This window comes from Mus pahari, chromosome 2 (assembly GCF_900095145.1).
Source record: "Mus pahari chromosome 2, PAHARI_EIJ_v1.1, whole genome shotgun sequence".
NCBI classification, from domain to species: domain Eukaryota; kingdom Metazoa; phylum Chordata; class Mammalia; order Rodentia; family Muridae; genus Mus; species Mus pahari.
Window position 1 is genome coordinate 112999521 of NC_034591.1, and position 27439 is coordinate 113026959.

At 39.8% G+C, this 27439-nt stretch overlaps 2 protein-coding genes across 2 annotated transcripts in view; one reads left to right on the plus strand and one right to left on the minus strand.

Annotated features, from left to right (window-relative positions):
• Window positions 1–27439, plus strand: part of Tafa1 (TAFA chemokine like family member 1) — a 509982-nt gene that overhangs the window by 28535 nt on the left and 454008 nt on the right. The window lies entirely within an intron of this gene.
• On the minus strand, window positions 19477–21025 carry LOC110316681 (nuclear pore complex protein Nup50-like). The gene has a single exon (XM_021191113.1). The coding sequence runs from the start codon at window positions 21023–21025 to the stop codon at window positions 19709–19711; it is 1317 nt and encodes a 438-aa protein (XP_021046772.1). The 3' UTR covers window positions 19477–19708.

The following is a 27439-nucleotide window of genomic DNA, read 5'->3' on the forward strand; positions in this document are numbered from 1 at the left end:
CACTATGTCTGCTATTTCAAATATGTTTATTACAGAGACTCGTCAGCTGATAAATGTTGAATATAGTTTTTAATGTCCCTGTGCATAGATAGACACTGTGTTGAGTTTCATAAATCATTGTTCAGTTGTGTTCAGTATTCTTTTCAGATCAGTTTGTTAGGAAGAAGAGAGGTGGTGATATAGCTGTAAAATAAATGAGAACTTGATCATACTAATGACAAGAAAGGCAATGTTTTCACTCACAGGAGCACATGTATTTATTGTGACATTACAGCTCACCTTTGATGTGTGACAGAGTAGTGTGGCATTGCATTCTTGCTAACCTGTAGCTACCTTCTGTGCATATGGCTTATCATATAGACTGAGCTAAATAAATAAAACATTATAGAATAAAGAAAAGGAAGCATCAGAGTTAAGATGAAGTAAAATTTGGGTCCTTTTGAATGCTTCTTTTCCTTGACAGCTGATAGAGCTCGTGTTAATTGTGATAATAAGTTTGAAAGTAGTAACAGCTGATATACAGCACTTATGATCCACATACAAATATTCTTGCTTATCCATATTTATCTTTCCTGGTATACATTCACTCATTATGTAAACCTATAAGACATCAGTTCTATTGATCCTTCTAATCTACGCGGAACCATAAAATTGTTCACCTTTCCTGAAAATATTAGTCAGAAGCCTAACAAGTAAATGAGTCAAATTTGTATTCATACTGTCTGATTTCTCAACCTGTGCTCTGAAATGTGACTGTAAATGGGCTGTATTCTGGTCTAGCCTATTGTAGCAGACCTCTAAGAAGTTCTTAGGTTAGGGAGATGGCTCAGTAGGTAAGGTATGTATCATACAAGTGTACCTGCACTCAGACCCTCAGAGTTGAAAACCAGGTGTAAAATAGCACATGTCTGTAGTCCCAGCATGATTACAGTGAGGTGGAGTCACGGAGGATCCAAGAAGCTCACAGGCCAGCTAACCCAGCATATGCATGAAAAATGGAGGAAAAAGAGAGCCCCTGTATCAAATGAGGAGAAAGAGGAGTACCAAAACATGATATTGTCCTGATTTATGTGTACACTGCAGTACACACACACACACACACACACACACACACACACCCCTCCAGCACACATGGAGAAACAAAAAAAAGTTTCTTCACCAAATGATGCTTTCTGATTTTCTGATTTTAATTCATCTTTTTTTTTTTTTTTTTTTTTTTTTGAGTTGAAGACAGGGAAGTTGCTATCAGTCTTTCATGTCCTTACTTGGCAAGTATTAACACTTTCTATGCCAGGACACTGAGCCTAGGGGGCTCCTTTTCCTGTCTATCTGAAATGATGGGGAAGAGAAAAAAATCATGGCATGTGTAGACTGAAGGAAACATGAATTTTTGTGTGAATGTTCAGGTAAATATGTAAACTGGGAAATGCCTGAGAGAGGAATCACAAAAGAAGAAATAAAAATGCAGTATAGAACAGGTTGTCTTCTTGTTGCTTGTGCACTCTGCCTTGTGGCGGCACCTGGGTTGAAGATATCTTGAGACCTGCTCCCAAAGGCTCTTCCCTTCTCTCTGAAGGTTTTCCCCTTCCAGGCACCTGTTAACCATTTACAGAAAAGGCTGTTGACACAGCAGCAGTAATTTTTCCCTAGCTCAGCTGTTCTCAACCTGTGGATTGTGACCCTTTTGGGGGTTGAACACCCCTTCCACGGGGGTTGGCTGGGCCTGTAGGGAAGCACAGATATTTCCATGATGGTTCATAACAGTAGCAAACGTGTAGTTTATGGCCGGGGCTCACCACAACGTAAGGAACTCTAAAGTGTCCCAGCACCAGAAAGGTTAAGAATCATTGCTCTAGTGACTGCTCATCTCTCATTGCATGATTTTGGAGAACCAAGGATCCCCTGATTTATGGACTGTAACTAGACCTCTTTTTCCCAGAGTTTGTAACTCAGTCCTCTCTGTGGCCGTACCTGTCCAGTGACTACTCTTTTCACATCCAGTTTTGAGGCCCTTTCTCCCTTCGCAAATACTTTCTGTTTATTCATAACCACCCATTCTGTCCTTTTTATCCCAAGCCTCTGCAGTTCTTTGTGGTTTAAGTACTGAATGTTTTAACAACAGAAGCCTGGTCTCCACTTGTATTGGAACTAATATGTTTTATTAAGTTATTTTATGATGTCCTGGGTGACATTTTCAGTGTTTGCTGATTAAATGCCAGCCACACATTCTGCCGCTGAGACGTACCCACAAGCCCCTTTCTTTGAAATCTGAGATAAAACTTTGAGACAAGTTCTCACTTGACCTTGACAACTCTTGTGCTCCGGGTGGGACTATAATTCTTACATATTCAAAATCCCTCTCTCTAATACCAAATCTCCTTCTCAGTGATCTACTGACTAGAACAGGAAATAAAAATTTACAGATAATGCCAACTGCTAAAAGGATCTAAAACTACAGCATAGGAACAAACTCTTCCCGCCACAGAAAATGAAACAGTGTAGTAGCTCCTTATCAAATTAAATAGACACTCATGACATGGTTCACTGGTGTTCCTTCTTTGTGTTGTCTCTAGGAAACTGTAACCGATGTTCACATAACTCCATGCAAAATTTTCTAATTGAGGTTTTATTCAAATCTAGTAAGAACTGAGGATGCTGCAAATGTGCTTTAATGGGTGAGTAGGCCATTGAACCGTGGTGCACCTGCATAATGGAAGAGAAACACAATGGTACAAGATATCGAAACATGATGTTAGGTTAAGTGAAAGAAGCCAGACTCAAGGCCATCTTCTTCAGGGCTCCACATATGAAGTATTCTGAACAGCCCAAACTAGAGTGACAAAACACTTACAGTGATGCCCCAGGGGCTGGGGCTGAGACTGAGAATGAGGCGGTGTTCATCAAAAAATGATTCCACCAGAAGAATGAAGGCTATTGTAAGTAAACTTGAAAATAGTGAGTGTAACATAAAGCTGATTTCATTGACATTATTTGTAAGTTTATTATTGATTTCATATCCTGCTTAATGTCAGGGAGCTTGACACTTATTATTTTAACCTTTTTACAATTTTACTTGGGGAAAACTACATCTGAGTGCATTGATTTTTTTTTTTTTTTAAACATGTCATGTTTCGCTGCAGGTGATGATTAGGTACAGGCTTGGTAAGTCCCTCTAAGGTCAGGCTAGGTGCTGAGGTACCACAATATGTATCTGTACTCATCTATCTGCCCTGGTCCATCCTGGTCAATTTCTCCCTAGCAAACTTTACCGCATAACAATTACACTGTTGATCCCCAAACAAATGTTGACTTTAAGAACAGTTCCCCCTCTTTGTCAAAGTAATCCCCATGAGCTCTGGAAAATTATAATAAAATCACTTGTTCAGTAAATAGAACCTAGTCTGTGGTTTTTCAAGATCAACAGAATTGTGAGAACATAGCTCATACTTTCCTGTGTGTGTGTGTGTGTGTGTGTGTGTATAGTTATGTTGGTGCCATCATTTGCTTATTGAGCATGTCTAACACATGCTAGGAGCTAAGTCCTGATCAGAAGCCAGTAGAGGGAGGCCAGTCAGATTTTCTGAAGTCTCTGTTCTCTTCCAGCAGATAGACTTGCTGCTTAGATGCAGTGTGGTGACCAGAGTAATGACAAGGCTCACGAGGAGGTGGTGAGCAGGTCAAGGATGAACTGAGAGACATGGCAGCAACTGTGTTGTCTTGAAGAGTAAGCAAAGTGTTAACCCAGACAAAAAGGGTAGGAGAAGGGCCCAAGGCAGGAATGAAGACAGGGATGAGCAAGAGAACACAGATATCAGTGTGTCTGGAGGAATCTGTGGACAGCAGCACTCTGCAGGGTGGAGTACACAGAAGGGTATATTCCAGAAATGGCAGTAGGGAGGTAAGGACCACATCTGTAGGCCCTAGCATATAATGGAGAGTTCGATCTTAAAATCTGTGATGACAAACCCATGGGTCTCCCATAATGGTACCCCAGCCCACAGGATCCACTTGCAATGTGAAAGATTTGAAAGCTATTTCTTTTTCTTTTCGAAAATGTCCAGGTATTAACATTTTATGTCCAAACTGCAGTTTCAATTTTGCCCAGTGACAATCTTCTACTCAATAAAGGAGGTAATCCATTTTGGAAGGAATACAGTTCATCCACAGGACTCAGTAAAACAATTTTCCGTTTTAGTGGGGAAATATTCAGCCTGTAAATATTTTAATCTTTTCCTCTGGTGTGTAGAAGGGGCTCTTTTAAATGGTTTTTGGAAGAGACGTGACTGGAAGATTTGCAGTTTAGAAGCCCTGCCCCAGAGGCAAGGTGGAGAGAGGACTCAGGCAAGAAGCATTTTACTGCTGGGGAGGCTCAATGTAAGCAAATTCTTCATAAGCATCTTATGGCCAGACAGGACCACGGAGCAAGAGAAATTATTCTCACCTTCTACCATTTCTGTGTATGTTAGAATGCAACCCAAAGGAAATTGTGTGGTCGTGTCATTTTCTGTGAGAGAGAAGAAAGGCGAAGGAAAACCATGAAGCACCTTCGCACACCATTTATAAGAACCTGATGTTATTTGAATTATTGTATCACACACGATTCTCAACTGATCATACCACTAATAGGCCACAGATGAGCATTAGGAAATTGCAGAGCAATGCTGGATTTTTGTCTGGAATACTTTTACCAAACTTACCCTTGTTTTGACTTATAAATTACGTTGTTATATTTTATCAGAACCATCACTGCCGTACACTAAAACAACAGCTCCCACAGTCCAAAACATCTCCCTTCTGCTTTATTTTTTAAATGAGTCTCTTGGAGTAAATAATACACACAAAGGCAACTGGACAAACAGACAAATCATCAAAGACTTTGAACACCAAAGTTTTGTGTCAAAGGAATTACTAGTCAATTTTTGGGGGAAAGTCTAACTTTGGCAGGCCAGACCATGAAATCTTCACAAGTGCAATGGTTTTTATAGAACTTTGTTTCATTTACAATATCTCCTCCTATGGAACTCACAGCACACTGCACAGAACACAGACTTTAATGAGAACTTGGCATGGATTACATGTGTGAATGAATGATGCTTTTATTGTTGCATTGTTAATGAATAGATTCTATAATGGAGCAGACTACCTCCCTCCCTCCCTCCCTCCCTCCTCTCTCTTTCCTTCTTTTCTTTTTCTTTTTCTTTTTTTTTTTAGCTACATGTTTACAGTAGAGGGTGTCTTTGAAATCTAATTTTAAAAACTTCACAGAGGGGGTAAAGAGATGATGACTCAGCAGTTAAGAGGACTTGCTGCTCTTGCAGAGGACCTGGGCTCAGTTCCTAGGACCCACATGGTGGCCCACAACTCTCTGGCCTCTCTGGCTTCTATAAGCACCAGGCGTGTGTGTGCATATGTGTAGGACAAAGATTCATAGGCACAAAATAAAAATAAATAAATCAAAAGCCCTACACAGAGATCACTGCTTATAGGTTAAAAATGTTGAGTCAATGGACAAGCAGCCAGCATAGCACCTTGGGGAAGTTTGGGTAAGCTGGTTTTGAATAAATCTTGTTATCTGATCATCATGCTATTTCCCTATTTAACCTCCATGCTTTTTACAATCCCTTTAATACAATATCTGTGCATTTTCCTGAAATGAAATACATTGTATCTTTTGTTTAGACCGATTATTTTTCAAGTTAGATGACAACTCCCTAAGCTTTAAACTCATGTATTACTTACATTGAAGCAGATTCTGTTTCAATATTTTCCTTCCCCAGTTTGATTTCAAGCTCCATGTCACCAGGGATTGTGTTATCCTCATCCTTGCTCTGTGTTTAGTCTCTGCCATTTGTCAATCTATACCTGAACACCTGTGCATTGATACATTCTATTTTATTTGTATTAGAGGCACAGGTTTGTTTGTTTGTTTGTTTGTTTGTTTTTTTAATTTTCTGCGTATCAGGTTTCTTTTCCTTCACCTTCTGTTGATTGAATTTTAGGTTTTAAGTACTTCCATGGGAAGATTAATTTTCTAAGTTTTCATGCACAATAAATGCACTAGAGAAAGTCCATGCTAGTATGTGTGTGCATGTGTGTGTGTGCATGTGTGTGTGTGTGTGTAGCATTTATTATAACTAATAAGAGACTATCTTTACTATTCTACAACCTTTTTCTACTCAATGATTCCAGAGAATTTAATCTGACAAATATCCATGATAGATAATCAATGTGCTACTATTTTAAACAATATTTCAGAGAACAGATGGGTTGTCCCAGATGTAGGCTTTTCTGACACAAGATTTTAGATAGTTCGTTGATAGGAGAGTGGTTATCCTAGGAGAAGCTAGTGAGGGCCTAGGAAGGTGAGACAAGAAAGAGAGGGCAACTATTATATTTTGTATCAGTTGGCAGATTCCTGATGTGGACAATAGGGGTTAAGGCCTTCTGAGGTCCATGCAGAACAAGCCTCATAGGTGTCCCATTTAAGGAATAAACAAACCAATTATTTTAGCTTGTTACTGGCTGTGAGTTGTTCTCGTGAGTATTAACTGTACGTTTCTGACTTGCCCTAGGAGAGGGCTAAGCATATCTATGTGCTTATGTACATAGAGTGTCCTCAAGCCACTCCATATGTCCACTCTCTGGAGACAGAGACTTTTGAAGTAATATGGTAGGGAACGAGGAAAATGTCCTACAAAGACTGTGACTTCTTTTGCACAGAGGTATAGTGTTTCATTATAGTGACAAAATAAAGTATCTCAAAGAGGTTTTTATTTTGGATTGTGGTTTCTCCTTGTGGTTGTTTAGCCCTGTTTCTATAGGCTGGATTTATGCACAGTATCATGGTGGGTTAGCAAAGCTAATCACCTCATGGGCCGCAGGAAACAGACAAAAGCATGGAGGAAGAGTCCAAGGGTAAGACACTGTCCTAGTTAGCTTTAATTGATCTGTCATTTAAATGACACATCCTAGAGCCATCTGAGAGGAAAGTATCAATTGAGAAATTGCCTAGATCAAAGTGGCATTAGGGATTTTCTTAATTGTTAGTTGGTGCAAGAGGGCCCAGCCCACTGTGGGTAGTACTATCCCTAGGCAGATGGTCTTAAATTGTATAAGAAAGCTAACTAATTATGACCCTGTGAGTGAGCAAGAAAGTAGTATTACTCTTTGGTTTCTGCTTCTAGTCTCTGCTCAGGTCTTGCCTTGACTTCTGTCCAATGATGGACTGTAATCTGGAAGTATAAGCCAAATAAACGCTTCCCTCCACTGAGTAGCTTAAAAAAAAAAAAAAAAGAACTTTTCCAAAGAGATTAGTAATCACTAATCATCCAGAACCATTTTGTACTAATTTACAATGTACATTAATGTCTCCTACTAATTTTATAAGATAAACATTATTTGAGTAAAATAATAAAATAGTTTTCATTTTGAAATTTTTTTCTTAATGACATTCTTGTCATAAATGAAGATTTCAGTGTTCTCATTCTCTGCTGATTTATGGGTTACACAACTCTGGACTAATAACACGTTATTTTGAAAGTTACAATAGTGTCTCATTGTAGATATGTCAGGATTTATTGCAAATATAAGAATTAGTGAACTCATTAAATTGGTTTATAGAGTGGCATGGAAATATTTGTGAGTAACTTGACCAGTGATGATAAAGGCGTGTTGCCCCACTGAAAAGAGTTCCGACATTTAAAATTAGAAGTAAACCCAGTGGTGGCGCGCCTTTAATCCCAGCCCTCAGGAGGCAGAGGCCGGCAGATCTCTCTGCACTTGAGACCACGTTTCCTATGAGGTTATCAATTTCAATAGCTTCTATTACAAGTGAGAATTATAGCTGCCAATAAAGCTGGTTCTAGTTCTTAAACCTAATTGATTTTCACTTAAATTGCCCATGGTATTCTGCTGTTCTAATTTTATGTGTTAGCATGACACAAGTATAGTGTTTCATATGAAAAGTTAGCAGACACTGTCTTTTACTTCCATGTTGGCTATGCCTCTGGTAATATTTATCTGAAGTCTAACAAGTGACACCTGGGATGGGAGGGAGGGTGCTGTTAAAATTGTTAAAATTCTCTGTAATTTCTTAGTTTTGTTTCTAATACCAAAACTATCTGGGCAACAACCAACTTTACTCAATGAGAAGAGAAGAAAAATAAAATAGATTAAAAGTTGAGTGAGGAGGGATGGGATTGCTGAGAGAGTGGAAAGGAGAAGAGTTGACAAGCATGAGTATGTACAAAATTCATGAATTAGTAAAACTTTATTAAAAAATTAAAATATCTATCTGGGTCACTTTAGGCATTTAGGTTCTATAGGCAAAATGCTCTTGTGCATTGTGTAAAGATTATCCTTGTGTTATTTCAATGCTGATTTCTTTGCCCTCTTATTTGTTTCAATCCAGACACAGAATTGTAACATTCATGTCTAGAACCTCCTATCTCAAGTTTCTGTAAACAATTCTTAGAATTTATTCTCTGCCTTTTCAATAAACGCTGATCACCCAAATGACTGGGCAGAAATGAGAAACTTCTGGTGGAAGCTTCATTTTTTAAATATCTTCTGTTTGGGACATGAGGGGCATTGTTTTAAAGAACTAATTAAGATAGAGTATGGGAACACATGCCTTTAATCCTAGCACTAAAAAATCAAGAATCATCAAACGTTTAATGCCAGCCTGGGCTACATAATGAGTTAGAGACAAGTCGGGAACTTAGTGAAACACTATCTGAACAAACAAACAATCAAAAATAAAAAAGAGAGAGTTAACTGAAAATATGAAGACTAACTTGCTTGAAAATTTCTTTTCAAATAAGTTAAACAAGCAATTCATTATCAAAGACATTTTTATTTTGGGTGAAATATGAAAATACTTATTTAGATCTCTGCTTTCAATAAAGATGATTAAAAGACTCACCAGACACAACGTAAACTTTACTATTTTAGAAAAGAAATTATTTACAGCCTAAAATAAAAAGGAGTGGGTTCATAATTCACAGGGTGTTCTCTGAGTACTTTTTCTCTGGTATCTAAGCATGAGACTGAAGATTTGTCTTCTTCCCCCCCCCTCCTGAATTCTGAGAGGGAGTGAGGCACATGGCAGGATTCAAATTGTTCCTCTGGATTTTTCCCTAGATGGTGTTGCATGTCTTAGATGCTCTTTGCTAGAGACAATCTTTCTATGATGTTGATAATGGCATTGACTTGGAAACAGGCTGTTGCCAAAGAACACATACAGAACTCTTTCAGAGATCCACACCCTTTCTTACCTAGAATTCCCTTCCCTATCATTTCAGGTAACACTTTATATTAAGATAAAAAGGCAAAAATATTGATGAGCCTTAATTTTAGGATTCTGCTATTGAAAGCCACAAAGGAGATGATGCCTTTGGCACCAGTCAAACACACATACCATGGACTTAGATATGATTCCCTATCCTTCCTTCTTTCCTTTTAAGAAAGATTTATTTATTTTAATTTTATAAGTATGGTGGTCTCACCAGAATGCTTAAGTGTATCACTTGTGTGCAGTGCCAGCAGAGACCAGTAGGGGGCATTGGATCCTCGAGCTGGAGTTGTGAGCCACCACCATATGAGGGCTGGAAACTGTACCCAGGACCTCTGCAAGAGCACTAAGTTTTCTAACCACTGAATTATTTCTCTAGGCTGAGGTTTGGGTCCTTTCTATCACTTTACCTCTTTCTTCATTTGTTCAGCCCCACCCCTAGATTATATTTTCATAGGTGCATGTTCTCCCTACTTGTAGCAGCTTTATTTTTATATTTAGTTTTCATTTAGCTTGGACACTTAACAATGGTAGGGGTTTCTATTCTTTTATAGCTGACAATTGAAACTGTTATATCTTGAAAAGTGCTTATAAAATATCCACTGAGTTAAAAAAAAATCTGAATTCCTTTCCTTTCATTGTGGGTATGTGTTTGTGTTTGCTTCTGTCTAATCTCTTATAGTAACCAGGTTAGTGTTGAATTCTTTATTCTCCTGCTTTAGCTTTCCAAGTCCAAGGATTACAGACAAATGTCATCAGGCTCAGCTTTTGTTTATAGTAAAATAAGAATTATTTACGGTAACAGGAGGTCTTGGTGATCCAAGCCTCTGGTCACTTTCCTGATTTTCCTGCCTATTATTCTCCTCTTGCAAACTTCATTCCTGCCTTGACCTTTCAAAATGTAGACATGCTCTCTGTAGAAAAGTCCTACTTGCTTACATTGAGGTATTGCTTATCAGGAGAAGGAGGAAGAAAACGTGGAATGTTAAAGTGGACCAAATTTCAAATCACAGACTAGCAGCCATTTATTATTAGATACTAGCAAAATGAAAAAGGTTTTCTAGTCCTCTCTTCTCCATTTTTAAAATTGGAAATAAAATACTGTTGCAGCAAAGTTCTGTGATTGGGCTTGATGTATAGGCACAGGGAGTAATTATTGCTGTCAGTGATCATATTAATCAGATACTGTCATGTAATTTTATACACGCGTGAACACACGCGCACACACACACACAATATCAGAGAAAAGAACATTTTTATACTTTTTATGTCAATCCCTCACAGATTGATAAGGATAGTTCTGCTGACCTTGGCCAGCTAACTTATGCAAGAAGGCTTCACTTATGTAAGCAGGACCTCAATGGTTCTGCTTTAAGTTGTGGGTCCTGGCAGCCAGATTCTATTCCACATGTCTGGTTCAGGTTGATGAACAAGAGACATAAGAAGGAAGCTCTTGCCATTTCCTAGGCAGAGGACCAAAAGCAAAACCGAGACATCTTAAGAACTGAGGCTCAGAACTGGCATCCCCTCCCTTGTGTGCGGTTTTAATCCATTGTCTAAACAAAGTCACATGCATGAGCCAAGACATCAGATGCTGTGCGCTTTTGTTAGATGAATAGCCAAGTTATCTACAAAGGATAAAGCAAAAAGATTGAAGGACCAAGGCTGCTAATTTACCTGGCTGTAAAACAACATTATAGATAATTATATATGTGGCAAGTAAAACCAGGCTCTTTTCCAACATTATCTATATTATATGGTCTTACCAAAGTTTTGTGATCATGTGCTTCTACTCCAAGTCACATGACCAATGAATTTGATCTTGAGTCCCACCATAGACTTGTTTGGTAGTTCTCACCTTACAGCCTTTAAGAAAACAATAACTTTGAGACAGTTCTAAGAAAGAGTAGCCTCCTTAATGAGGACATCGACTGTGGGCCCTAGAGAAGGAGGTGTGGCCCAGGTAATCGTATTATCAGTCTTCTGCTAGGTCTGCTCTTAGATCATTGTCACATCTCTCATTTTGTTATTTTCCAAGCTGTACTGCATTTGGAAATCAAGTGCTAAAATTAATCAAGTACATCTCTCTTCTAGAGAGAGCACCTCGCATGTTCTAATGGTGGCTGGGATTGCATGTCACCAAGAACTGTTAGTGATCTGAAGCAGAAACTTTAGGATACTGTCATAATCACTGAGTTTGGGGAATTTGCCTAGTGGCATATTTTAATTACAGTTTTCTGCTGGCGACATCTTTGTCCTAATAGGTTGACACTCCTCTTAGATCAAGTGGAATTCATTTTCTTTCATCTTCATGGCTTATGCAAACCATACTCCCATTGGGGATACTCTATTTCCAATTGAGGTATTGAGTATAATATAGGTAATTTGGCTCTGGCTTCCAGAATTTGAAGCAAACCTATGTCTCTATTTAGTTTCTGTACCATATGGAATATTTTTATGTAGCTGCAGATACTGTTTGTTGCTATTCCCTGGAATAATAAGTTATATTTTAGAGGCTGGTTGTATCAATATAAAATAATTCACTCTAACCAAAAAACCTAGTTAATCAGACCTTTTAAAACATTGCTCCAGTAGTTCTGGAAAACCCTGGATTTCAACTATTAAAGGTTCATTATTGAAATACTGTCTCGTAATTGTTTTTCCCAGTTTGCAATGCTACATTAAAAAAAAAATGTTTAAAGCAACCAGCTGGCTATGAACAAGAGTCTCAGAAAGAAATCAGCAAGATTGTCCATTAGAGTTTCATTGTCTTACTGATAAGATCGATACTGAGTATGTTGCTTCTTTGGTGACAATCATTATTGATTGAAGGCTTACTGTGTTCATGCATCATGATAAGTATGGCACATGGGTAAACCCATTTAATCCACAAAGCATCCTGTGTGGAAGATACACAAACTGAATTCATAAATTGACCAAAGTTCAGAAAGGTTAAGTAGCTTAGCTTTCTAAAAAGCCAACAAGTGGCAGATCTAAGATTGGAATTAAGGTAGACTAATTCCAGATCCTGAGTGGGTCATACAGTGCAGGCATCCATACTTTGTGTATACTAAGGTTAAACCTGATGATATTAAGTTTTATAAATACTATTGTAAGGATTCATATGCACAGCATAGTGAGATTTTTTTTTTTTTTTTTTTTTTTTTTGGTGCTGGAATCAAACTCATAGCCTTGCAAATGTAAGACAAACACTCGACTATTGGGACTGTACTGCATATTGATATTTTAAGATAAAATACTATTAAAATTGTACTATTTCCACTGTACATTCTCAGAACCATAATATAGAACTGTACTCAATAAATACTCGGATAAAGTTTTGGTTCCTCAGTTACCCCTCTGTAGTATCTATAAAAAACTATTGTGATGTTCAGGTAGTTGAATCTTCTCTCTCCACTTGTTCTTATTCTCATAAAGGTTTGTGAGTTCTGGGGTGTATACAAGTTATCTCTATTAAGCATCTACAGTCAGAGCCATTGTTCTTTCTTCTGGATGTGAATGAGACACTGCATCATTTGGTAGAAGAGGCTCTCCAAAGGATGACTCCAACAGCTTTTTTGGATGCTGAGCAATACTCCCACTTCTACAACCAACTACCTATAGTTCTTAGGGAGGGGTCTGGCCTTAATATCCCCCTCCATTCAAGATGGAGCGTTGATAGGCTCAGTCGCTGTGAGTTCATGGGTGCTACAGCGGTGCCACATCTGGAGGATACCAGTTTGTAGCACTCTTCTACATCTTTCAGCTCGTATATTCTCCCCCCTCCCGCCTTTTCTGCAACATTTTCTTGGATGGAGCAGTATAGATGTCTCAGTAAGGACTGTGTACTCAATAGTCAATCAGTCCCCTCACTTTGACTAGTCACAGAGCTCTTCACTGATCACTGCTTACTGCAAACAAGCTTCCAGGAGTGACAGTAGTTACATCTAATTAAGAAGGGCCAGTTCCTCTCTGGAATGAAGTCATGGATCTTTTTTCCTGGGGGTGCCTTGTAAATTGCCCAGATGGGAACCCTCTCTGAGGTAGCATTGGAACGAGTTGGTTAAGCCATTTGTTTAGAAGGAACAGACATATGCTCACCTAGGTTATTTCCATGGGGAATGAGGATGTACTGGAAGTATTTACCAAGGTCAGTGAGTGGTGACAGGTGACAGGACTGGCAAGCTTCAGAAGCTTCCAGAGTTCTGAGCCCACTGCTTTCCAGTGGGAGATGAAAGTTCAATTGTTGTCTGACCTTTTGAATTCTGTGAATGAGTGAATTTGGCAAGGTGCCCCTGGGGAGTGGTGCCTAAATTACAGAAGCCATCTTTTCATCAAGAGACAGAGGCAAATGTAATTGCCTAGAAGTCAAGTAAAAACCCAGGCATCAGGAAATTTCTAAAATCATAAACCCATAGTGATCTACTGGATTCCTTCCTGCTTTGTGAGTTATAACTGTTATTAATTGAATAATTAATTTCTGCTGGTCAGATACATTCTCATTCTTTCTTAGCAAGTAATTTACACTAATTAATATAATATCTGTTACTAAAAGAATATGTTGGGCAAGACACATTCATATGAGATTCATAGATCTTGAAGGTAGGCTGAAAGAAGGCCATGTACTGCTGGACAGACTTTTCTCAGTGAGATTCAAGGGGAACCAATTTCATACTCTCTAATGTATGTCACAGTGTGCCTCAGTCCCCTACTTTCCCCTTAGAAGACCACTGATGCTCTTACTGTTCTTTATTTAATATGTAGGATATACAGAGAAAATAAATCCCTATAGTGCCTGGGGCAGGGCTCAGGCAGAGGGGTCTGTTGATAGAGGATGTTTTCCCTTAGGGACAAACTCTTGTTCAGCCGCTAGGTAGCATGTGAGTGTGACAAGCAAAACGATTTGAATGACTCTCATTATGGTGGCTCATGGAAGAAGAATAGTGACAGCTGTGTATCAGTCACACACCTGTTTTATTTTAATCCCTTAGAGGAAAAAGGGTGTTGGTCTCACTGTTTTCCCAGACACACAAGGAATAGAAGCATGATTTGTGTTAGTGGGCGCACATGAATTCTGGGTGTCGGTAATAGGAACTGAGTGGAGATTTTATGTCTGTCTTGAAGTCCTGGGAAAGGTAACTGATTGCGTGGCGCTCAGGGGAATATTCCACCTGGGGCTGTCAGCAGAGCAGAGGCATGGAGAGGGCATACATGCCAATTTTTATGGATGACTTATGGGAGGAATGGTCCCTCTGCCCATCTCTCAGGTAGTGAGTGATACAGTAAGTGTTGCTGTGAGAGAAGTCCTGGCTTTCCTAGGTGAGAATAGTCAAGAACAAGGGGAGCGTGTTCTGTCTGTTGAGTTTTCCCTCCTGAAATAATTTTCTTCCCTTCCAAATCAGCTTTCAGAGATGGACCTGATGACCTTCCTTTCCCATAGAGGAAGCTGAGCGTGTGCACTTGGATATATCTACACATAGCACTTCTGAGTGAAGGGTTTAGCTAAGAGTGTAGATATTCCTAGTTCAAATATTGACAACCTCAATTTCCAGCTTGAGAACTCTGGGCTTCCCCTTAATTTTTCTGGATCTTGATGTTTTTGCCAGAAAACCAGACATCCCTTAGTTCCATTTTCTTTAGAAACAGATCTTGAGTTAAGAACTCAAGGATTTTTTTTTTTTTTTGAGACAAATACAGAAAGTATATTTTGGAAGTGAGGAAGAAGTACAGGAAGTAAAGAGAGCCAGTGAAGGATGGATTCTCACACTAGCTTGTCATAGAAACTAGGAACTGGGTCTAGGCCTGAAATTTTGGGTTTGTCTCTGTCAAGGGTCAGCCTGAGGGATTCTTTCCTGACTCTTCCCGAGGAGCAAATGGAGTATGGTGTCTGCATACCCTACATTTTGGTAAAGAATACCCTACATTTGGGTCAAGTATTCCCAGGACAATAAGAGAAAAGGCCTCTGTCATAAGAAATGGTGAAGACATTAAACCAGGTCTCTTCAGCCTTGTCATGCCATGCAAATGTACCTCACTGAGTATTAGAAGACTATAGTGGTTACATCATCAAATGCTTTCCAGAATGGCCTACAGAGAGCTCTAGCTCTCTGCTAGTGCCCATCAGTGCTATCACTAGCAGAGTCCTCTGGGTGAGAACCTTGTTAAGGAACTGACCTGAATTTAAGCCCCACCTTTTTTCTGTACCCACTGAAGGTAATAGCTTTTCAGCTTCTAGACTTCTGTGAAAGTTCATAATTATTTGGGAACTAGACCAATGCTTCAGCGTGTTACATTCTGACTGCAAACATAAAAATCAGAGTTTGGATCTCAGCATACATGTAATAGATGGGAAACACGGGGGGAAGAGAGATATGTGGATTCCCAAGGGGTTGGTGGCCAGTTACTACAGCTGAAAGAATAAGCTCTAGGTTCAGTGAGTCTTAAATTCAGTTCAAACTCAAGTTCAGAGAGTGTCTCAAGTTCTATGATAGTTATTTAAAAAAAAAAAAAAAGACACCTGGTCAAACCCTGGCCTCTACATGCATATTGATAGATGAGTGCCCTAGAACATGAATGTGCATACACCACACACACTAAAAATGTGGAATAAAATAACTGCTTATTCATGGGCACTCTAATCTGCTACTTCTATTCAGTGTGACCTTATAACATAATGACAACTATAGACAGTGTGTCTGTAAGCAGATATGACCCTGGTTCAGTGAAAATTTATGATCTATCAAAGATTGCCCATCATTTTGCTCAAGAGCCAACAAACCTTACACTACACCTGTGTAACATTTACTAAAAGAGTTTTCACTTCTCAATAAACAGTACAGAGGGGTATGAAATGTTTTCTGTGCAGCCCTGCATGGATTTGAACCTTAGTCTAAAGGTTTTCTGTTGTGGAGGCTTTATGCAAAATGTCCACTATTTCACCATCTTTCCTCTCCCCTATAAAGCAAACACAATGCATACACCTACTGCATAGGGTCATTTGGAGGATTGACAGGTTAATCTATGTATTAGACTTGAAATAATATCTGACACATTTAGAAGTGAATAAATGTTTGTATCACATCTATTTAGATTTCCACTCCTTTCTCTCTCATCTTTATTAAAATCCATTGGAACTATTTTAGAGGGAAAACGACAACATAATTTTCTAGATTGTTGTTAAAATTCAGATCGGACACAAACATTTACTAAAATATTTGAATAAGCAATAAGAACAGTAGGGTTCAAATCAAAGGACCATTTTACAATTCTAGAGGCTTGTGTTACTCTAACCCTGAAAGTGGGAGCTACTGGCATGCCATGTGTACAAGCCAATAGTGATGGCTTTTATGGCAGAATTTACATGGTTTAAACTGGCATTAGTGACAGGCATAACCCCATAAATTCGATATGTCACTTCTTATGCACTCTTAACCTCTAATATTTGATGCAGTGTATATCATAATATCACACATGACTTATAAATTATAATATAATTTTCTGGCTTGCGGGCTTTGAAAGGATGGATGGAAATATTTTGTCAAGATAAGTACGCGTAGGCATGGAGGGTAATTTTTTTCTTTCTTTCTCTTTTGAATGGCACTATCATTGAACAAAACTCTATCAGTTGCCTAGTTGATGAAAAATGTGTAATTTATTTTCTCCTAAATCAGATTTAAACATTGAAGAATTGTTTTGACAATGCAAATGATGTCCTTTGCATTCCATATCTTTCCATCCGTCTGGGACAATTGGAGCTGATGGAGGAGAGCCTCTGAAACTGTGGTCTTTGTTGTGATTTAAAGAAGCCTTTTCTCTATAAATTACAGAGGTGTCAGGCAGTGGAAAGTCTGCAAGACTGCTATTCATAACTATCTAACTCTCAATATTATGACAGCATGACTTTGAAGTGGAATACCCCCATTCAAATGCTCTCTCTTCTAAATTTTACCACACTGGAGCAATTACTAATAGCTCTTTCCCATCAAAATCTCACCATGACCTCTTTCTCTTATTTCTAAATACGGAGATCTTTCAACCTGACAGATAAATCTGCTAGAGAATTTTCAATTAAAAAAAAAAAAACAAAACAACAACAACAACAACAAAAAAACGGGTCTAGCTGGTGGCTAGGGAGGTCATAGGCCCCAGAGGAGACCCTTCTACTAATGTTTGCTCTTTGGCAGTTTACAACAAGTATGTAACACATTCAACGTACTCTCATCTCTACCCTTTTTCTCTCTCTCACAGGTATGCCAATCCTCAATCCTTCCTGTAAGTTTCTTCCCACATCTTCATGTCTGCTGGTTTTCTTTTGTAACACACTGAGTTTAATCAGAGTAACAGGTGTGATAGTTCTTCATTCTTCCTATTCCTCTGGTACTGTTCTCAGCACCGGTCAGAGAAGATTCATTTTGCCAAGGGCAGAGACTCACAAACGGTCAGAGTGCAGTGACTGAGTGAAATCATCCCTAGATAGGGTGTCTTTATTGCTTGCTCTAAGTCTCATGCAACACCAGAAAAGGGGACAGAAAGGTGAGAACCAGAAGATGAGGATACACAGTATGGAACACTGCCTTTAGACATGACACAGCCAATGTGCTCACAAATGCACTGTAGCTGTGTTCGCCTGTACCATAACTATACCAGATTGGGTTCATTACCATTGCATCGTTCACTGGGAGGGGATAATGAGGCTCCACTTCTCCTGTGGGGACTAATGGGTTCTCGAAGGAGTGTCATCTTTTTCAGTGGGAGAGCCATTGATGAGTTACCACAGTCTAGTAAATCAGCGCCCCCACACATCCAAGCAACCATAATCCAGCTCAGTGACACACACTCACTGTCCCCCACCACATAAAACAGCACATCAAAGTAAAAGGGTGAAGAAGAAAGGTTTCAGTAGGAGATAGAGATGGATAAGAGGGTAAGGAGGTCTAAAAGTGACAAAAATCCATATAAACATATGGAATCGTCAAAAAAATAAAGTGGCTCTAAATAGGCAACTTCTGCCAAAAGCCTTTTCTTAATGACCCCAGCTTTTGCCTGACCATCAGCAGGTTTCCATGGCTACTGTGAGACTTCTTTATCCTCAGGAAGCTTTTCTACCATCCTGCAGCCCATGTGGAAGCTTTGTAACGATCAAAGAAGGAACATCCTCTGAGAAGACCCATGCTACCAGAAAGACATGGAGTTTTGATTGAGGGGTCTTGCCCAGTTCCTTGCTCTCGAAGGCATGTTTGAACGTAGCTCTCCAGCCACCCTTGTCTCCTGGATTCATACCTTGTTTGGTTTACTCCATTTCTCTTACCCATCAATCTGTTTGGTCAGTTATTTCTCTCTCATTCCCGCTGTGTGCCCTCTAACTGTTCACTTTTGGATCTTGCTCTAGTGTTGAAGGCTAACTTTGGAAAGAGTAGTCATGACTCACACAGATACAACAAATGACCCTCAAAGATTTGTGAAAGATATGTGGCAGTTGGCTTGGATGAAAATTGGACTTAACGGAGAATGACAGTCTCCATTGGCAGGACTTGCTTTTGTTTTCATGAACAGAAACCATTTGCCTTGATGTGGACAGGAAGCGTTCATGTCATCAGCACCACCCACACTTTATTTTCTCCTTGGTGGTACAGATTGGTGAAAGGGGCCAGAATACATGTATACCAATGGAATCAGAGTGTCACTAGGGCAGTGGTTCTCAACCTGTGGGTTGCAACCCCTTTGGGAGTCAAATGACCCTTTCAAGGTCTTGCCTAAGACCATCAGAAAACATAGCTATTTACATTACAATTCATAACAGTGGCAGTATTACAGTTATGAAGAAGCAATGAAAATAATTTTATGGTTGGAAGTCAATATAAGATGAACTGTCTTAAAGGATCACAGGTTTAGGAAGGCTGAGCACTGATGGTCTCTAGAGGGTCTATTGTATGTTATCCAATATCCTACAGTAGCTGTCCTTGATCTAGCCCATAGCCTTTGAGATTTTTAGCACTACTAGAGACAGATACTGCAGATATGGTGTTGTGTGGAAGAGGTGGGCCCTCATAGTAGGAAATCCTCTAGATGACCAAGCCAAGGAGGCTCGTACTGTACATAGTTTAAAATGTCACTTTCCATATAGATGGAATTTTTTTTTTATAAATATCTTATAATTTACTCAAAAATAAATATTAAAAGAAATTTCAAAACCTTTTTTATTCAAATGTATTTTGCATGTTAGGTGGCTCTTAAGAAGGGAGGACCCTTTCTCTACACTCAACTGAACACTGAAGTTTTTGTTGGTCTTAATTGTGCTCACAACATTTTTGTTATTGGAAGCTCTTAGGGTATCATAAGTAAAAGGATGAAAAATTACATTTGGGGATGGAGCAAAAGAGCAGGAACTTGGTAAGTTCCCGGGTGGATTCCGTGTGTTCAGGCATCCATTTTCTCCAGCAAAATTTTGTGCAGCTCATCAGCATCCTTACTTGTTTTTACCCGAATTAGCATGGTGACCTTGACGGTGGCGTTCTTCTTATCAAGCGGTGGGTCGGGTACACAGACGATAAGGACATTATTTTTCCCCATCCGGGTACATGGCATATCGGGTGGGATCAGAATGTTCAGGAGTATGCTGCCTAACTTAGTATCCTGCACTAATAGCCTCGTCTTCTGATTGGCTGTGGATTTTAAATACAGCGTGCCAACACCTTTTTCTTTAAATTCGTTGTCTCTCTTGTAAAATAGTTTACACTTCTTGCAGTAGAAAGCACTCTCCTCTTCATCCTCTTCTACAAGGAGCACTATGGGTGGCTCGTCCCTTTTACCTTTGTATTCCTCACTGCTGCCTTGTGCTGGAATCTTCAGAGCTTTGGCAGACGCTGGCTTCTTCCGGGTGGTACCTTTCCCACTTACATTGGAGCTTCTGGTGGCTGATGAAACTCGGTGCATGGGACCAGAGTTGAGGGAACCCCAAACTGAGGTCTCAACGTTTTTGCCAAAGTTACAGGAGGTACTCGTTGCTCCTTGTGCTGAGTCAGCTTTCTTCTCACACATAAACTCTGTGTTTTCAGATGTGACCAACTCTGGCTGTAGTTCAGTGGCAACACCTAAGAAAGGAGGCTGTGTGGCAGCCACAAAGCCCCGGTTGGGCTGGCTTTCCGAGAGACAGCCGCAGCTGCTATGGAGTTGCTTTTCGATGGCAGCCAAGTATTTCTCATATTGCTTAAACACGGGCGTCAGATCGCAGAACGGATTGGCGTTCACGTGCTTCACTATCCAGTCTCGGACAGAGCAGTTCAGGCCAGTCAACTGCCTGTGGTAGACACTCCCAGCGCAGGCTTGACTGAAAGCGAGGCCAGGGGAGACAGGCTGCTGACTGTGGACATTAGTCTGGGCATCTGAGATCTGCTCATGCTGCAAAGAGGGGGGTTCATTTGCAGTAACAGAACCCAAAGCTGCCTTGGGCTCTGCTGCAGCCCTGGCTGGGTTTCTTCTGGTTGTCAATACTTCCTGGGGCTTCTCTCCAGGGCCACCTCCAAATTCTCCTCTCCGGGAAGGCACAGCCAAACTTTTAATCCCTTTGGAAGTCCCTTTACCATCGGGTTGGGGGCGGGCTTGTCTCCGCTTGGCTCTCTTTATGGTTCTATTCCTCAGGACGTCCTCACTGGCCAGTGAGAATGTTCCCTCCTCTTCGGCGTCTCCTTGCGAGTTCCTGCCTGTGGCTTCCTTCTTGGCATTTTTTTTGGCCATGTATTTTCACTCTCTCAGGATCCCACCGCTCTCTCTGGAGCCTGGGAGTTGTCTCTATTGGGAGCCTGGAGGGATTTGGTGGTCAGCAGGTCTGGCGTCTCCAAAACGTGTCCATGGTCCTCCTCTGTGTCCCACACTGAGCGGAGGGACGTCTAGGCCTGATACCACTTGGCGAACGGCGACAGTATAGCTCGCTCCAGCTTGGAATCTCGGGGCTATTTCAATTTTAACGGATCTTACTCAGGACCTTGGTCTACATGCCTGAGAAATGTGAATATTCAAGAGGAAATCAAGTATTTCCTTTTCTAATAGGAATGAAAACAACATCACATCTGTCTTTTAGGCTGCTTCGCCTTCCTTAAACATTGTTACCCACTTTTAGGTATATGTTGTGTGTGATCTTTCGCTTTACCGAGGGAATAGGTTTCAGACCCCCAATGAATGCCTGCAACTGTAGATATCATCGAATTAAGTGTGTGGACATATGCATATGTCTATGAATGCATGTGTGTACATAGTATTTATGTTAAATATAAGCTGGGGTGACTTCTGTGTATATAGACCTTTTAAAAATAAATTTTCAATCAGGTTTAAGATACAAATAACAGTAATCAATTACTTTAATAAAGTTATTTGAAACTCATCTGGTATTTATTTTCAAATTTTTCATTGAGCATTTTCAGACCACAGTTAGCTACTTATAACTGGAACCATGGAAGGTAGAAGAGTGTTCGAAAGGGCTAGAAATTGCTCTCCTCTCAAGGTGGACTGTGGCATCTGCCTTTTGTATTTATTGTATGACATTTTATTTCTTCACAATTTGTGTGATGTAGAGTTACTCAAGTGATCAGTGAAGCTTCCAGCAAAACAGGGGCACCTCCAATAGTAAAATCACTATAAAATAAGTCTATATTTTAAAATGTATCAAAATAGCCACCAGAAATACCTGAACTTTTCTGGATTCCCTCTAACTTCTTTGGCAGTGAAAACCAACTTATTTATACCAGGGATTAGTAAACTAGGCCTTGTGGCCTGGTATTTGCTTACAAATAAAGTTTTATTGAAATGCATCTATTTTCATTACATATTGTCCACTGCTGCTTTTATATAACAACAGATATAGTTACAACAGACATTGAGTTTCCTGGGAAACCTCAACTATTTATGATTCACCATTTTCCAGGCAAAGTTTGCTAAGTCCTAGTGAGTTGTAGAAGTGGTTGGCATTAGTGTTATTTGCTTTTTATTCATTCATTCAGCAAATATTTAATGTAGCTACTAAAGTCCAGACTCCGCCCTAAAATTTGCAGGTTGCCTCAGTATTAAAATCCTCAAATTCTTTAGTGTGTTCCTTTTCTTTTCCACCTTTGGTGATGATAAAGTTCCCTCTTATATCTTAGTGTGGAGATTTTTCATCTCCGTGTCTTAGTTTGGGCTCTCTTGCAAGCATGCCCTCAGACAGAAGATTTACTACATTCCAGAACTTACATTGGGTGGAAAACAAAACATCAAACAAACAGGATCTCAGGGATGGGCAAGGCTGGAAGGAAAGGAGGCTGCCTCACTGATAAGCTACCTGTCATCCTTGGTGTCAAGGTTGAGGCTTCTATAGACAAAGTGTGGGAAATGTGTAAGGCTCGTCAGCAGAGACTGACCACCTGGTGGGGAGAATTGATATTTATTTCCCAACTTTAAAATGTCATTGGAAATCTACTCCTGGGTTGAAGGGCTGAAGGCAGGAAAGACCAGCTTCTACTATTCTCTAAGTAGTCAGAACCTCCATAACCATAAACTTTCCCTCACATCTCTTGCTCCCTTCCCTTACCCAAAGGTACATGTCCGTAGAACCATTAGCAGGCATGTGTATTAGTTCCACTGGAATCTGTTTACTGGGTTGTGAAATGCCATCGTTGAATAATTTATACTTTCTGGAGCAGAGCTGGCATTGTCCTCATCAAGCTGTGCTAAAACTTGACCTTGGTTATCAGACCATGGGGCAGACCTTCAGGACAATAAGACGGTTATCCTTCAAGGGTGACTCTTGGGTCAAACCCTTTTTTCAGTTCGTGGGCAGGAAGAGGTAGCTGTGTTTTGTTTTGTTTTGTTTTGTTTCCTATCTCAATGGATTTCCTCACCCTTCCTTCCCACCAGTTTCCAGTCTGAGCTCCCTTTCACTTGCAGACAAAAATCTCTTTTCATGCTGTCCTTCACACCTGAGGGCTCTGCTCTGGGCTAGGACTCATAGCACTTTATCCTGTCATTTCCTTCTGGCTTTTCATGGAGATACTTGGCACCACGCTGGGATTCCATAATCATTCCAATCACCACTGTCCTTGTATTTCTCAGATGCCAGAGAGATTACATAAAATTTCTACAGATATGCCCCATTCCAGGTTAACTCAGGTAGGAGTCCTGGCAATTTTGAGCATAGTATACACATATGTCCAACCAGTAAGGGCAATTGTGTTTGAGTTGCTTACTTTCAAGTTTCTAAGGTTAATTCTACCTGCCTTCCTGCCATGTATATATGTGATGTGTTTGAATGTATACTCACACGTGTCTAGAAGTGCATGTGTATGGAGGCCCAAAGTTGACACATTTGTGTCTACCTGGATTAGTTTCCACATTATTTATTGAGACAGGGTCTCTCTCTGAACCTCCTGGAGGTGGATCATCTATTCTAGCTAGTCTAGCTAGCCAGCTTGCTCTGGGGGTTCCCTGTCTCTGCCTTCCAAGTGCTGACATTACATACAGCTACTATGCCTGCCTCAACTTTAAGTCACGCCTGAAGATCTGATCTCTAGTCCCCAGACTTGCAAGGCAAGTATTTCACACACTGAAGTCCATTCAAGGGTCAATTTTAAAGATGCCTTTAGTGGGGCTAGTGAGATGGGTTAGCAGGTTAAAGGCAACTGCTGCCAAGCTTGATAAACCCAAGTTCCATACCATCAATCCCAGGGATACACACGGTAGAAGTAGAGATAGTCTTATAAGTAGTCTTTTGACCTCTACATGTGTGTGTGTATATATATATATATATATATATATATATATATATATATATATATTAGCACATTTGTTAGCTTTTTAAATAACCTTTTCTAAGACCACTTTGGTTTTTAACTGAAGTGACTTGTCCATCCTGGTTTTCCCAGGACTTTGTCATACAGTAGCATAGAAAAGCTCTATATTCCCAAACAAACAAAAACAAAACTAAAATCAGACCCAATGAAATGGAAATTTTTTTTCTCCCAGTTTCAAACAAATTTAGGCTGTTTTCCATTGTACAATCTTGTTTGGGAATTTGATAGTTTACTTTTCTTGATCTCTCTAATTACAAATGTCTTGAAGCCATGTGTAGATCCTAACTTAAAACTTATCTTGGCTTCCCTAGGAAACACGTATTAGTTTGAAACAATGAAGGTAAAATAGCTGGCCAGGAAGACATTAAAATATCACCATAAGCAGCTCATGCTTATTCCTATGAGAATCTGAGAACTGAGAGAGAATAAAAGCTTCCTGAAATCTCTAATACAGAATGAAGGTGCTGGGGAGTTGGCATAGCAATTCCCAAGGGTCACCATCTCAGAGTTCTTCCTAGATAGAATTAAATTCTAGGTATTTGCAGTCATCTGATCTTGGACATGGTGACTTGATCTGTTTTCCAGTATAAACTGCAACATGTGGTCCAGTAAGCCCCAGCTGGAATTTTGCCACAGTCATCAAAGATGCTGGGACATGAAGGCACTAAACAGCATAAAGGTGCATGAGCCCTTGTCTGTCATCTTCGGAAGACTTCCCGGTTCACAAAGTGTTGTCACATATATAGCTAATGACCTTTCTACTTTAGCTTTCTACCATTGAGGCAGAAAGGACAAATATCATCTTCAAAATCACAGAGTATCAGATGTGGGACTTGAACTCAGGCAAGTAGGCCTTAATCAAGAAAGGTAGATGGAGAACACATGTGTAATAATGTAGAATGAAGAACAGATGAGTTTTGAAAACAAGAAGGGAAATTGTGGTAGTGCAAATAAAGAGCCCTGACATCTGTGATTGCATAGGACACTCATTCTAGTTGGGTCCTTATTTACAACTTCTTCACCATGAATTCAACTAAGAATTGAACTCTTTTTGAGGGGGAAAAAAAGAGTTGCATGTTTCTTATTATTCTCTAGACAATAAACTATACTATTTATGTACTATACCTATATACATATTAAAGTATATAGGAACAGGGTCCATGTAAATATTATGTAGTTATCCTCAGAGGACTTGAACATTCAGTAGTGTTTGGATGATGGAATACATTCATGCATGATATTGGATATAAAAAGCCAAATTCAGACTAAAAGTCCCATGGATAATTTTAATCTAGTCTGCAATTTAGCCAAGGGCCAAGCCTAACTAAATGAATTAAAGATTCCGTGGAATAAGGACTTTTGTGATGTGTACTAGTTTGATTTACAGACAGTTAGGCATTCTGAATTCAAGTACCACGAGAGTGTAATTGCTTATGCTTAGACAGGTGCTTGAGCTAAAATTTCTAGGTGCAAGTCAATCTTTGCTGTCTCTACGAATATATGGTGTGCTGGCTAGGTTTTGTTAATCTGACAGACAGTAGTGTCATCTGAGTCATGGTAATTATCAAAGCAAGAGGAAGTAAACTAGGACATCCTGCTTAATGGTAGAACACTCACCAAGCATCACACACCAAGATCTTGCTTTGGTCTCCATCACCAAGACACAGACACATAGCAGACACATATAACACACACACACACACACACACACACACACACACACACACACACACACACACACACTTCTTTGAATGGGATACTACTGTTGTAGCCAATTGTAGAGAGATAATCTCTTGTGCATTGTACGGAAGCATCACCTGTCAATAAAAATGCTGTTGGCCAGTTAGCTTGGCCAGGAAATAGGGAGGTAGAAGTTCCATAATAGAGAGAGGAATTCTGGGAAAAGAGTCACAGATATAGAAAATTACCACCAGAAAGAGGAAAGCCCTCGAATTTGGCCAGGTAACTACCCATGTGGCAGCTCTTAGAATAGACTAACAGGATGGTTAAGTTATGAGCTAGTCAAGGGATGATCCAAATTATTTAACCTAGGCATCCACTCATACACCAGAAGTCCCAGTGTCAGTATTCTGGGCTCTTGGGGCTGGGAGGGAAAACACGAGCATACAGAAAGCACCTAACTATAGCCAATCTAGTGCTCACTTCTCACTTAGGAAGCTGGCTCCTGGCTTTTCCAGGAGCCAGCCAACTTGGAAAGGAAGAGATGTTTGTCTGTCATGTCTTAGTATTATCCTTAAACTCCCTCAAAATTCTAGTTTTCAACAGTACATGTATTCGTGTCCATTTTATATATGTATGTGTGTATGTATGTATAGATGTATGTATGTATGTATGTATGTATGTATACTCTTTTGGAATCCTTTTCTTCCTTTGGATATGTACTTCCTCCCTAAGTAGTCAGTGCCTGTCTGTCTCCTGAAAGTGACTATTCTACTATGGTATAGTACATTGCAACAACCTCACTTGCTCCAGCTTCATCACTATAATTTTTATACCAAGTGTACACCGACTAGTGGAACTTCAATTTGTGACTCCACTGTGTCCCGTTTTATTTTACTGTTTGTAAATACTGTCTATAAATACTGACATTTGGTCTTGTAGATTTAAAGTTAGGATGGTGTAATTTCAGACAAGGAAAAATAAAGGACAAAATTCTAGATCATCAACTGATATGTGGATGTATTACCATGAAGCTCTGCACTGAGAGTAAAAGCAACCTTATTTTCTCATGAATGGTATCAATCTGGAGGCCCATGAATGTGGAGACCCCAGTGTCCACTGTGATGTGGGTTCAGTTTCCTGTTCAGCCGTGACTCTTTCTCATGGATGTCAGGTACATATGCCTTAGGGGAAAGATAAAAGAATGAAGAGGTGGGCTGGAGAGAGGCTATATAATTTTATTGAGCAGTATTTCTCTTTTAAATGGACTCATGGATAATTCAATTAACTAGCTTTTGATTGCTATTTTTAGTGCATGAATACTACATAATGAAAAGGTGGATTCATCAAATCACAAGCCATCTTGTTAGAATGGATTGTTGGACAATTTCTTAGTCACTGTTCTATAGCTGTGAAGAGAAACTATGATAAAAGCAACTCTTAATTTTTAAAAAAGCATTTAATTGTGACTTGTTTCAGAGGTTTAGTCTATTATCATCATGGAGAGAACATGGTGGCAGGCAGATGGTGCTGGAGAAGAAGCTGAGAACTACACCTGATCCACAAGGAGAGGGGTGGGGAGAAGAAGAGGGAGAGGGAGAGGGGGGGAGAGGGGAGGAGAGGAAGAGGGAGAGGGAGAGGGAGAGGGAGA

Excerpts from the sequence above, each read along its gene's own strand:
- LOC110316681 (XM_021191113.1), bottom strand. The coding sequence starts at position 21,025 with ATGGCCAAAAAAAATGCCAAGAAGGAAGCCACAGGCAGGAACTCGCAA.